The sequence below is a fragment of the Planococcus citri genome, chromosome 4 (assembly GCF_950023065.1).
Source record: "Planococcus citri chromosome 4, ihPlaCitr1.1, whole genome shotgun sequence".
NCBI lineage: Eukaryota > Metazoa > Arthropoda > Insecta > Hemiptera > Pseudococcidae > Planococcus > Planococcus citri.
In genome coordinates this window covers 69,513,000-69,526,821 of record NC_088680.1, presented here as the reverse complement: position 1 = coordinate 69,526,821, position 13,822 = coordinate 69,513,000, and the positions used below count along the sequence as shown (strand labels likewise).

Genomic DNA, 13,822 nt, shown 5'->3' with positions numbered 1-13,822 from the left:
ATCGATTTGAAATTTTGTAAATTTTAAAACAATGCAAACTATGAAAAACAACTAGAAATTTCTTAATTTAGAAGCAATACAAGCTTATAAATTATTCTGAAATACCTATTGTAATTTGGAAAATATGAAAACACTGAAAAACAATTATTATTTTGAAGCAGTGATAGTTTCAAAAATTCTCATCACTGTGACATGGTTGATTCACTTATGCACTACCTAGATGTAATAACAGTTATAGCTGTAGAAAAGGCAGCTAGCTACTCACACTTTGCAGCTAAGCTTTGCTTAGCTGTCTAGTTTGATCAATTAGAACAGGTTCCAGGTGATAAAATGTAAAAATCAAGGTTGTGCTGAAACTTATTATATATGAGAGGTGTTTTGCGATAAGGGCCCTTGTGGTGATATTTCGATTTTTTCAGGAGAGAGAAAACATCGAATTGCTTCGATTTTTTCGATTTTTTTTTTTTTTGATTTTCGGGTGCAGTGTTGTCTTGCGCATAGGTTGAATGAGAAATTTTGACGAAATTCGTTCATCATCGCCTGATATCCGTGATTTAGAAAAGGGACCTTGTGGTGAACAGCCAAATTTACACAACGTTACAGACTACCCCGCAAAAAAATACCGAGAAATTCGGATTCGCCATGAAATTTTACATAGGTAGCAACAATAAAATAATTTTTCCATCGACCTTTTTTTCTTTTATTTTTAAAATCAAAAACATACAAAAACTTTGTTTTTCGATTTCCCAAAAATGTGAGTTTTTGAGTATTCATGTTCAAGTAATTTTTAAACCGAGAAGTTGATGAGATAGGCGAAATCTGATTGCACCATTCGATTTCTCGTGAAAAAGTAAGTCAGAATCGCCAATAAAAAAAAAAAACATCGAATCACCACAAGGACCCATATCGCGAAACGCCTCTCATATATGTTACCGTTAATGTGTTTACACCAGGTAATGTATGAAATAACTAGTTATTTCATAAATTACCTGAGAAAGTGTAAAATTTAATTTTTTTCTAAACTTTACCTAGTTATTTCATACATACACGAGGTGTGTATGGTTAAAGTGTGAAATCAATGAATGAACTGCGATAAAATAAGAAATGAAGTTTAATTCAAAGGTAGAACAGGGTGTCCCGCCACAGAATAACCTCCAAGCCCCCAGGGACAGATTTTTGGCCACCTAAAAAAAACGTTTTTTTCTTTTTGTAGGTAGGTACTTTACTTTCAACATTACACCGTTTAGCGACCCTGATAGGTATAGTGTTGAGGTTTGCGGGGCTCGATAGCAAATTCAACGTAGAATTTTTTGATATGGCTAAGAACTGTGCCAGATGAACAGGAAGAGTTGTACAAAGAGAAATAATTGGAAAACCGTGTTTAAAAATTGGCATTTTTTTGCTTTTGTAAAACTTAAAAAAGTTTTCCTCATGACATATCCTTTCTATCAGTTGCCTTGAATTGAAAAATGTGACATTTTTGGTACAACAAACCCGCGCCTCTCTATCTCAATTTATAAAAAAGTTTCACCTCTTTCAATGCTGAACAAAAACTTGGAAAAATTCAAAAATTTCATTTTTTTTTACTCTCATTTATAGATCTGGTGCAGTTTGTATTAGCCACATCAAAAAATTCTCCATGAAATTTGCTTTTGGTTCCAGCAAACTTCAATTTTTAACAGCTCATTTCATGATTTAACTGATCACACCTCGTTATTTCATAGAATAACTAGATTCTTCATACATTACCTAGATGAACTATGAACAATTTACTTGCATTAAGTACTTTTTCGTTAATGTATGAAATAACTAGTTATTTCATACATTACCTGGAGTAAACACATTAACGGTAACATTTATATACATAAAAACTGACACACCAGGAATCGTCTAGTTTGAGCTCAAAACGTCGAGAACTATCAAAATTTTTGACCCCCGACCTTTTTATCCAATGTTGGGCCTACCGCAATCGCCATCATTTTTTACAAAAATTTGGCTAAAAAACACCTAGGTACCTCAAGTCAATATGTTGAGTAGTTTTTAATCGGCAAAAAAAGTAGGAGTAAAACTTAAAACGCGTTTTTCTCAAAACTATGTTTTTCCTAGGGAGCCCTTCTTCCATCAGGCCCTTCACTTGTATTATAGAGCGTTAGCTTCTTATAATAAAAAAATAGCAAGAATCGTAGGTACTCATATTATTGGTGTTTTTTCCAGTGCTGGAATCATCAGAGTGGCCGTTAGTGGGTATTCTCCATGGTGTGGTCGATCATATGGGAAATTATGACGAATGTTTGTCTATTTCATCTTATGGTATTGATGGACAGTACTGTTTGGTTGAAGCCATGTATAACTATTCAGATGCATTACACAGTGAAGTCGTCGAGATGCCTGATGAGAAAATTTCGTCATGGGAAGTTGTAACCTTGGTAAGCGAATAAAAATAAGTAGGCAAACCTAGGTAATTGAAAAAAAAATATCAGTTCAGGATTTTAAAAAAATGCTTATTTGATAAGAAAAAATATATTTTATTTTATGATTTTTACTTATGTCATAAAATAATTTCAAAATTTACGTAGGTACCTACTTTATTGACCTACTACGTAATTAAAATTAATCTTCCTCTTAGTACGGAAAAAATCCAATCAGAATAAACAGAAAAAAGTTAAGATTCGCTGTCTGCATACCATCGTCTTGTACTCCAACTGACTTGAAGATCTCTCTCGATAACACATTGCATCCAATATTCAACGCTCACGAGCTCAATATAACAATTAACGTGGATCCTGTGCTTTGTAAAATACGCGACAAACCTGCTCGCCCCTTGGGATACTACATCGTTCGGTCAGCAAGAATACCTATCTACTTCTACAAACATAATTTTAGCATTATTTTCATTCATTAAAAGTTCCCAGCTGAATATTTTTAATTACCTAAATAGGTATAGTAAGTACCTCCATAATTTTTCTAGGAATTTGTTTGGGGCGATTTTCTTCCTTGTAATTTGCAGCACTTTGTATGATGTTGTAACTTTCACTGGAGTTGAAATGAAAACAGAAGGTGAGTACCTATCCAGGTATCTCAATCTGCGTGATTTTCATTTGGTGGGTATACCTATTTAAATTCTTTTTGTTGTGTTACAGGCGGACCAAAAAAACATTTAATAAAAGACATATCTAAATCTCTTTCCATAAAAGAAAATTTCAGAAAACTTACAAAACATAATTTTCCGTGTGAACAAACAGGAATACATTTTGTAAAAGTCTTGAGTATGATTCAGATAATTATTGGCCATCACATAACATTAGCGATCTTTCCATTTCCTTTATCAGATGCGTTTCTTGCAGAGCAAGTAAGTACATGCAGATGGCGTTTTGGTTTATTGATTTTGAACTTGAGAAGAAATCCGCCAAGTTCAGTCATCTGATGAGTTATTTTTGCAGCAATTTAGCAAACTAACGCCACTATTATCTCGATTGGAAATCCTGAACGTATTTTTCCTGATAAGTGGGTTTTTAACTTTTCATCTGGACTTTTCTCAGATGTTGAAAGGAGGAATAATTTTTCTACTCACCAGAATCTCAAACAGGTGGATGAGGTAAGAGGTGTTTGAACAAACTAGCTAGGTATACCTTACCTACTTGAGAAATAAAAAACAGTTCACTTCGCAGAGAAAAAATATACGTTTTTATCTACTTCTACATACAGAGTGTCCATCGGATGGCCAGCGAAACTTCGAATCCAACGGTCGAAATTCATTTCCGACCTTGAGATAGAAAACATGTTTTTTCAATTTTTTCGGCCTTTAATTTAAAGATTTCCGATTTATACGGAAAATGGGCCCTTTATGTGCAAATATGCCCCAATTTCTTTGATTTCCCGGTAGGCCCTTTTTGTGCCAGTTCTACGCCTTTGGGTATGTGATTTTGTTTGGTTTTTAATGTTTTAACTACTCACTAAGTTTCGCTGACCGCTCACTCGACACTCTGTATGTTATTTTTTTATGATAGCATTTTTGAAAATGATTTTCTTTCAGAATGATTCCAACATTTACTTTCATAGTGTTATATGCGATTTATGTATTTCCATATATTGGAGATGGTCCGCTATGGAATTACAGAACAATGACCGAAGCTAACAATTGCAAGGAAAGCTGGTTGCCTATTGTATTTCTCATTAGTAATTTCGTCAATCCTGAAAAATCAGTAAGTAGATAAATAGGTACTTACCTATTGGAATTATGAATTATCAATTCACTATTTATTTTAGAAAAACGTAACCTACACAGGGCTGTAAGGTAATTTATGTTGGTGAATTACGGCGGTATATTACCGTATTTTACGGTATTTTATCAAAAGTTTATTACCGTATTTTACCATAATTTACCAAAAAACCAAATTAACACTTTTTTCCATCTTTCCTTCATAAATTTCCAAATTTCCATGGAAATTTATGATTTGAAAGTTACCAAAAATTTTCCCCATAAATTTCCAAAAAATGTCCATGGAAAATTTTCTATAATCTTTAATAACACCTAAAACATATGAAAATTTACTTCAGAGGCAGGTCACAAGTTCAGAACTTCGAAGTCAAACTACATAAAATTACTCTTCATATCCAAATTAGTAAAATACCATAAATACCGTAAAATACTGTATTTTACCGTATTTTACCGCCGTATTTTACCAGCGAATATATTACGGTAATGTAACAGCCCTGAACCTACGGCATAAAAAATCTGATCAAGAACTAACACAATATGTACATACTTAATCCTTATTATATTAAAAGATGTTTGAAGGAAAACCTTGATAGAGTCCGTCGAAAATTTTGAAATTAAGGGCCGAAAAAATTGAAAAAACACGTTTTCTATTGTGTTTAAACAATAGAATTTTGAATGGAAACCTTGATAGAGTCCGCCAGCCTCTTCTACTGAACCGATTTCAACAATTTTTTTTAACCATTCCTTCTGAAGATATGTCAAAAGTTTGAATCAGAAAAATAAACTCCTCCTCCCTTACAGATTTTTTTTTACTAAATATAGGTAACTTATCACACAAAAAAACATCATTTTTATACCTCTCAAAATACTGAATTTCTGAAGCTTTTGCCCTCGCTTCGCTCGGGCCGCCCGTTAGCTTTTCCTTTTCCAATTTTAAATTTTAAAAAAAATCATAATTTAAATTTTAAAAGTTTGAAGCAAAACATAAATAAGTCATCACACAAACACACTTTGTTTTTGTACCTCTCGAAATGCTGATTTCCGAAAGCTTTTGCCATCACATTGCTCGGGCCTATTTGATTTTCTTTTTCTATTTCAAATTTTTCAACAAAAAATAACTTTTAGATTTCAACATTTTTAAGCAAATAATAATGTGAAATATTTACAATCGAAATTAAAGAATTCGAGTTGAATTTGATTTTAAGCAAACATGATGTGATATTCATGAATTTTTAAAGTTGATAAGGAGAAAATAAAACTGAAAATTGAAGTGAGACGTTATATGTATTTTTGGTGTGTACTTGTTTGAATAAAATCATAAGGTGTTTAAAGACATCATTTTTTACAAGAATTTGGCTAAAACTTGAATTCAAATTTTGACACCCCGCCCCCCCCCCACCTTGAAAAATTCCATAAGTGCTCGAAAAATGACCTGCTGAAAGTCCTGTTAAAAGTCCTACTCAAGTCCTACTTTTTCATTTTGAAATTTTGTTAGACACCCTGAGTGAACATTGGTGGAGAAACTGGATGACTGTAACAAAAAATCTAACATCATATTCAAATTCAGTGGGTTTGATTAATAACTAATACCTAGATATAACAGAAGTAGATCTATTTCAAAACTATAATAGAAATTCAGGAGGTAGTTGAGGTTCAGCTAAGGATTTGATGAGTGTAACACAAAATGAAACGTCATATTCGTACTCAGAAGGTTCGTTTCTCATGAAAACAATACCAGCATATGTTGTCACAGAGGGGCTAGGTGATATTAAAACAAGATCTGACGGCATATTCTTATTGAGGAGTTTTGGTTCATATGAATATGACTCCAATATTGTAAAAGTAGCCGTATTTCAAAAATAGTAAAAATTGAGGAGGGACGGAGGCTCTTGAGGAGCTGCGTGAGAGTAAAACTAAATCTGACGCAATGTTTGTGCTCAGCAGGTGGTTCGAATCATTTGAAAACGACAACAATATCAACAAAGTAACTTTACTTCAAAAACAGTAAAAATTAAGGTGGGGCAGATGGCTCTGGAGGGGGTTAGATGAGTGTGGCATAAAATCTGATGTAATATTCCTTTTCAGCGGTATCAAATTATGCGAAAACGATGCCCCACTCATGTATAGTTATTTCTTCCAAAATTCCTATTTTACACCCTTTATGACACATTTTTTCAACTTTTTACCATGGTGCACCAAAGCAAAAATTTTGAAAAAAATATATAATATGTAAGAGTCAAAAATACATCCAAAGAACGTGGTTAGAAAATTGTACCTTGTGATCTTCAGTGTTGAAAACCATAAAAAAAGTTGAAAAACACCATTTTGAGGAGTAAATATGAGAGGAGGGGGTTGAAAATTTTTGTTGAGATACCTCTTATGCATGTTGACGACATACCAAAAAATAAAAAAAATTGGTTCACACGGGGCTGAGTCAATAATTTTTATTTTTATTTCAGAAAAGGGGTGGTCTCAAAAACTGGAGGGTGTGGGGCAGGGCTCCCAATGTTAGTGATTTATCACTAAAACTAGTGATTTTTTGATGTGAAGAAATCTTTTGGTGACAAATTAAGTGATTTTCTAAAAATTTAGTGATTTATCACTAAACAGTCGATTGAGAAATGAACAACATTGAAAAAACGCTATAAAATGAGTAATTTTGTTTTCATCATCATCAAATCATATCACCCCACTCAGGGGTATCGTGACCATTCCAAAATTACGTGATCCTTCGGGTAAGCGTGCGCCACTGCTCCTTATCCTGCGCACTTCTCACGCATTCGGCAAAGCTGCAGCCAGTCACTTTGCGAATAGAGTCAGTCCATCAAGTTGAAGATCTTCCTCTGGCTCGCTCTCCTTCAACTCTTCCTTGCACAAAAATCGCCTCCATGGCATCCGCTCTCATCAGACGTCCGAAGTACTTAAGTATCCGACCAAGAACCACTGTGGACAGTCATTTGGTCACACCAATTTCTCGGAGTATTGAGGCGATCGTTCTTTTAGCCGTCCAGGGAACTCTGAGCAGCCGCCTCCAGCACCACATTTCCATGGCGTCGATCCGTCTTCGATCTCCTTCGCGAATGTTCCAAGTCTCCGAGATGGCGTACAGCAAAATAGCCATCGCAGTGTGGTATAAATACAGTTCAACTTCATGCCGCCGACGATGGTATGAACTACGCGTATATGATTATGATCATCCGTCGACTGATAAAATAGAACTAATGGATTGCCATAAACTGATAAAAACTTTGACGATGCCTCGATTTATGAGAGAAAACTTGAAAAAATATCTAAAGAGAGTTCGCGAAGAAACATTTCATTGCACTACATACTTCACAGAACATTTACTTTCAAACGACTTAAACGGCGAGTATGGAATCCCACAAGTTGATTGGGAGTATTTTGTATGGTGTCCGGATGGTCGAATCAATTTTAAAAGCACTGCTATAAAAATGCTACGTTCGGGCTTGTTGACTGAGGTGCAGAAGTTCGCCATCATGTGCAGATTCTGCCTGGAAAATGAGATCAAAAGCTTTGATCTGAATCGCCATCCTATGAAAACCTTTATCCCAAAAATAAATCAAGATAGTAATCCGTTATTGTTTTACTGGATTTGCTACCTGAAGAACGAATTACACACAATTACACCATTCATCTTACTTTCATTATATGAGCACCGCATGGAAGCGGAAGCGTGTGAGTATTTATGGAATCGTTTGAGTGCTGAAGATCAAGTATCCTTTATAAGAGACGGATTACGTTTTCCATTCGAGCGTTCTGACTGGTGTGATAGCATGTTTTACAAGATGTCTCGTCGATTAAGAAATGTACTGTTCCGTCAACCAGTTGCTGCGATATCGGTATTTATCAAAAGTATAGGAATGCGTGAGTGGGCAATTATGACTTGGCAGCGGTGTAAAAATCGCATATCCAATGAACAATTTGTCAAGTTTTTGGAGAGCATATTTTATAGACAGGACACTAATCCTATCCTTTACCGAGAATACCAAATGAGTGTTGTATTGGAAATTTGGAATACGGCCAACGATCACCAGAAGATTCATGCAGCGAGACATGCACGATTAGAATTTGCTATCTGTCAGCCCATACTGTCTCCACGTGTCTGGAAAAAATTAGCACCCAGTAGTTTCAAGTTTCTACTGAAATTTTTATCTTTGAAAAGCGCGGATTTTCGAAAAAATCTGATTCTCCGAGATGACCTGTCATTTATTTATCATTTTGATTTCTATGTAGTACACGAAATATTTGAGTTGTGCTTGCCAAATTCATCCCAAGATGAGGTGCAATTCGAAACTGAACCGAGTAACTACAGAATTCGTCCTTATTTTTGTATTATTTTATACACTATGGAAGATCAGGATGAATTGAATGAAAGATTGTTGCGTTCTTTTGAAAACTTGAATATTCCTTCAAAAGATACACTAAGAAAATTTATCGAGTCTTTGGCTGTAGCCAATAAAAGAGTACAGCAAACTCGTTATACCTCTGATTTTCAAAGATTGAGTAAATTCATCAACAAAATTCTGCAAGAAAATGTTACTACAGTGTTGAAAATGAAAGAATCGTACTTTTTGTCAATCATGTCTGCCACCAGTGATCCGTATGAACGCTATGGTAGTTTGGATGAACTGAGCAAACTAATTGAGCAGGAGTTTGTACATGAACATCTGCAAGCGTTGAAACACCGATTAGCTAAAATACTCCAAAAATCAAGGGTTAAACAATGGGTTTCGTATGTGCGTGAATATGAAAAATTCAAACGTGTTTTTTCGTGGTGCTTTGAAAATGAAGAAGAAATGTTTCTACAGGTTAGACGTTGTATACCAATTAACGATATTATTGGCAAGGTTCTTGAAAAGGGTAAAATTTTCCGCAAAGACGCGATTTTTAGTAACTTGCAGAGATTTTTAGAGTGGTACTTCTCTGTTGAAGAGGAAGAAATGGTATCTTTTAAACATAGTATAACAAATGATCCTGAGAATGCTAAAATACGAGCGCTAGGAAAGATAAAGGAATACGACAAGAACCAGCAGCTTTGTAGAAAATTTTTGCGGTGGATTGGTAACCGTATTGGTTTCAAAGTTAAAAGAAGTACTTATGGCATCATGATATCTTTTTTCTTTTTTCTTTTTTTTGCTATTTTATCTGTAATATATGTTCATCTCTAAGCTAATACATAGATAGGTCTTTGGCTTATAAGTACAGGGTGGCCAGAAATATCGGGTACCACTAAGAAAGTTTTTCATTAAAAATATAGGTTGGCAACGTGAAATAGATGCATATGATTGGTGGAATCTTATCTCTCCAGTCCAACAACCAATCATGTGTTATCATTATTATCATTCACTGTGACCAACCGAAGTATTTAGTTAGAAAACTTTTTTAGGGGTACGCGATATTTCTGGCCACCCTGTATATCTAATCTACCGAAGACATCTACGTACCAAGATATTTGTAATTTGTAATAAACATTTTAATTTCAGTATTACCTCAGTTCTTTTCTTCACAGACCCATGCCTACTGGGTCATTCCATGTCAACTCGACCAAAAAAAGGCAATTATGAAAGTCATGTCTTTCGATTTCGCTCAAATTTTTTTTACAATATATATCCATCCATGTAAGAAAGCCGCAATCAGTTTGGTCCCAGCCTCCTCAGAGGGCGGGTGGGGGGGCTTCCATTAGTTTCACATTGTCTCGAGGTACTCAACTTCAGCAGCCCATTTCTCAAAAACTATGACACTTTGATCAAAACTGATTTCACAGTTCAAAAGGGCATTGGATTTTTAACTTTTTGTAAGAGGGTAAAATGGCTTAAAGACACGATATAGGGTGTACCTATAATTGCTTACGTGTTGTTTCCTGGAAATATCCCTTAGAGTATTTCTAATAAATACTCACCAGAATATCACATGCTCGGCTAGGGCGTGAGTAGGAAAGGTTGCTTTTGCACTCTTAACAGATGTTCACACACACCATAAATAACAACAGGAAATACATGATGAAATAATATAATGAGTGTGATATTAACAACACTGTTACATGAGCTATCTAATTACATACCTACTTAGATGTATTCGGATAGGTTAACATGACACTTACTTAAGACTAATTATACACTCTCTGGTGTAGGTGGCAGTAAGGTATCCTTCAACGAGGAGTCACGATAATGTTCAATGACATATTCTAACCGTGATGGCGATGAGTAGATCACTAATCCTTCTCACCTACTCGCCTCGAACCTAATCTCAGCGCATCGGACCTTAATAATACATAACACTAACTAGAAATAACTGAAGAATTAATACTAACACTTAACACTCGAGAGTAAAACTTATACTTAAATGACTGCATTAACCGATTAACTGTGAATAACATACCCGCGTGCACTTAGATACGTTACTGGCGTTCTGTACTCTCGTTGCTTGGCTCGTATGGCTAGCTGACGAGAATACAACGCAGTGTTGCCTCTGTGCAACGCAGTGTTACCATGTGGGCGCGCCCTAAACATACCACGTACGGCATAGTAGTATATCACATTTTCAAGTATTTTGAAATTTCCAAAAGTTGAAAGTTGAAGTTTCAATTTGAAAGTTCAAATTTCAAAATGGCGCTGTAGGAGCTACCATTTAAAATTTTGAAAAATTTGCATAGATGTACATTTTGATACTTTTAGTTAGGTTTCGAGATGGGACTCTTGACGGAGGGGGAGCACCCCCACCCCCAATTTTGGGTGAAACTTTCAAATGAAAATCACGCTGAACACGAATATGACGTCAGCTTTTTGATTGTGCCTCATCCACGGCCCCCAACAAAAAATTGTTTGGACTTTTACCTATTGAGGAGGTTCTGGGGGGCCATGGGTGAGGTTGATTTAAAAAACCATGGCTATATTCGTGTTCAGCGATATCGAAAACATACTATTTCATGTGTCACACGAATGTTACAATTTTTTGGGGTTACCCCCTTTGGGGAGGTGCAGGGGGCCGTGGACGGGTCCAATCAAAAATCTGACGTCATATTCGTGTTCAGCGTCACCAAAAACATATTATTTCATGTGTCGCACGAACAAAACACTTTTTTAAACTTTTACCCCCTCTGGGGAGGTACTGGGGGCCGTGGATAGGGTCCTATCAAAAATCTAACGTCATATTCGTATTCAGCGTTGCCGAAAACATACAGTTCGATATATCACATGCCCCACATTTTCTTTCGAATGTTTCACCCAAAATTGGGGGTGGGGGTGCTCTCCGTCAAGAGACCATCTCGAAACCTAAATATTTCGAAAAAGTATCAAAATGTACATCTATGCAAATTTTTTCAAAATTTTAAATGGTAGCTCCCACTTACAGTGCCATTTTGAAATTTGAACTTTCAAATTGAAAGTTCAACTTTCAACTTTTGAAAATTTCAAAATACTTGAAAAGTTAAAAATTCAACGCCCTTTCGAAATGTGAAATCAGTTTTGATCAAAGTGTCATAGTTTTTGAGAAATGGGCTGCTGAAGTTGAGTACCTCGAGACACTATGAAAATAATGGAAGCCCCCCGAGGGGGCTAGGACCAAACTGATTACGGCTTTCTTACTTACTGGGTGGGTAGATATTGTAAAAAAAATTTGAGCGAAATCGAAGAACATGACCCAAAAACGTTGGTTGAGCTGACATGGAATCACCCTACTATCGTCGGGGAGCCCCCCCCCCCTTTGATACTCCGGGACAACTTTTTTTTTAAAGGGGGAGTCCTAAGGAACATTACTAGCCCTTGTACTAAAAAAAAGTGGCCCTACTTACAAAATGGCGGCCATTTTGATTGACAGGTAAGCCGAAATCCCAGATTTTGCGTTCCAACATAGGACTTGTACAAAAATTTCAAACCGTACAAAGGTAGATCAAAAGATCAGGCAAAAATTTATCACCTGTCAAAATTTCAAGTGCTTAAGTGCGTTTTTCGATTTTTGGTGAATTTTTGTAAATCAAATTCAGGCAAAAAATGAGGGAAAAAATTAAAATTTTAACAAATTGACCAAGAAAGCTGGAATTTGGGATACGCCCTATTTTCGACATGCCAAATCGATTGGGAACTGTTTCAAACCGTTTTGAGCAGTTCTGGAGCCTCCAGCAGATTTTTAGAACTCGAAATTCCAACAAAATTTCATCTAATGGAGTTGGAAAACTGAAATTTACTCTGAAAACTATTTTCAATACGCTACGAAGTCAACTGCAGGGGGATTTCAAGTTGTTTTGGAGCCTCCGACGACTTTTTGAAAATTCCTGGAGCCTCCATCAGATTTTTGGAACTTTAAATTTTCACAAAATTTCATGAAATGGAGATGGAAAGCGAAAATTTACTATACGCTCCAATTTTAACACCCTCTGAAGACGACTTCAGGTGGGTTCAAATCATTTTGGAGCCTCCAGCGACTTTTTGAAAATTCCTGGAGCCTCCAGTAGATTTTTGAAACTTGATATTCCCGCAACATTTTACCAAATGGAGTTGGCAAGCTGAAATTTACTTCGCAAACTAATTTCAATACAGTGGAGTCTCGATAACTCAAACTCCGTTAACTCGAAAACTCCGTTAACTCGAAGCAAAGTCTGTTTCTCTTCAACTCTCCATAAGACTCAATGTAAAATTCACTTCTTTATCTCGAAGGAAAAAGTCCAAAAACTCCGATAACTCGAAGTAAAATTTTTGAAAAAGACAATAAAAAACCTCTGTTAGTCGAACGTTGCCAACGTTTTGCCTCTATAACTCGAATTTCTAGTTGAAAACACTTGTAAATTTGAATCTCATTGATACAAAACTCTTTCACATTCATACATCGGTTATCTTCAATGGTACCTCTACCTATTGTGCAATCTCATTCCTTACTATAATCTTTTCGATCACGTATAATACGTGTTTTCCATTTCATTCTAGTAAAAAAAAACACTCATCCAATTCAAAACTTCGCTAACTCGAAATATACCAAAATTAACCTCTATAACTCGAACTCCGATAACTCGAAAACTCCGATAACTCGAAGTCAACTCCTTCTCCCTTCAGCTTCGAGTTATCGAGACTCCACTGTACTATATGAAGTCGACTACATGGTGGTTTCAAAAGGTTTTAAATGGTTTTGAAGCTTCCAGCTACTTTTTGGAAATTTCAATTTTCCAAAAAACACCATACGACCTCTCAAAAAGTGGCTGGAGGTTCCAAAACGACTTGAAATCCACCAGCAGACGACTTCGTAGCGTATTGAAGTTAGATTACAGAATGAAGTTCAGCTTTCCAACTCCATTTTGGTGAAATTTTGTGGGAATTTAGTTTCAAAAATCTGCTGGAGGCTCCAGAACTGCTCAAAACGGTTTGAAACAGTTCCCAAACGATTTGGCATGTCAAAAATAGGGTGTACCCCAAATTTCAGCTTTCTTGGTCAATTTGGTAAAATTTTGATTTTTTCCCCTCATTTTTGGCCTAAATTTGATTTTCAAAAATTCACCAAAAATCGAAAAATGCACTTTAGCACTTGAAATTTTGACAGGTGATAAATTTTTGCTTGATCTTTCGATCTACCTTTGTACAGTTTGAAAAATTTTAT

The 13,822-nt window shown here is 35.7% G+C and overlaps 1 protein-coding gene across 1 annotated transcript; it reads left to right on the top strand.

Annotated features, from left to right (window-relative positions):
• Nucleotides 1–2,218: 2,218 nt before the first annotated feature.
• On the top strand, nt 2,219–4,325 carry LOC135844278 (nose resistant to fluoxetine protein 6-like). Its single transcript, XM_065362429.1, has 6 exons — nt 2,219–2,426; nt 2,627–2,841; nt 2,969–3,057; nt 3,141–3,349; nt 3,441–3,595; nt 4,034–4,325. The coding sequence occupies exons 1-6, from the start codon at nt 2,271–2,273 to the stop codon at nt 4,212–4,214; spliced, it is 1,005 nt and encodes a 334-aa protein (XP_065218501.1). The 5' UTR covers nt 2,219–2,270; the 3' UTR covers nt 4,215–4,325.
• The last annotated feature ends 9,497 nt before the right edge of the window (nt 4,326–13,822 follow it).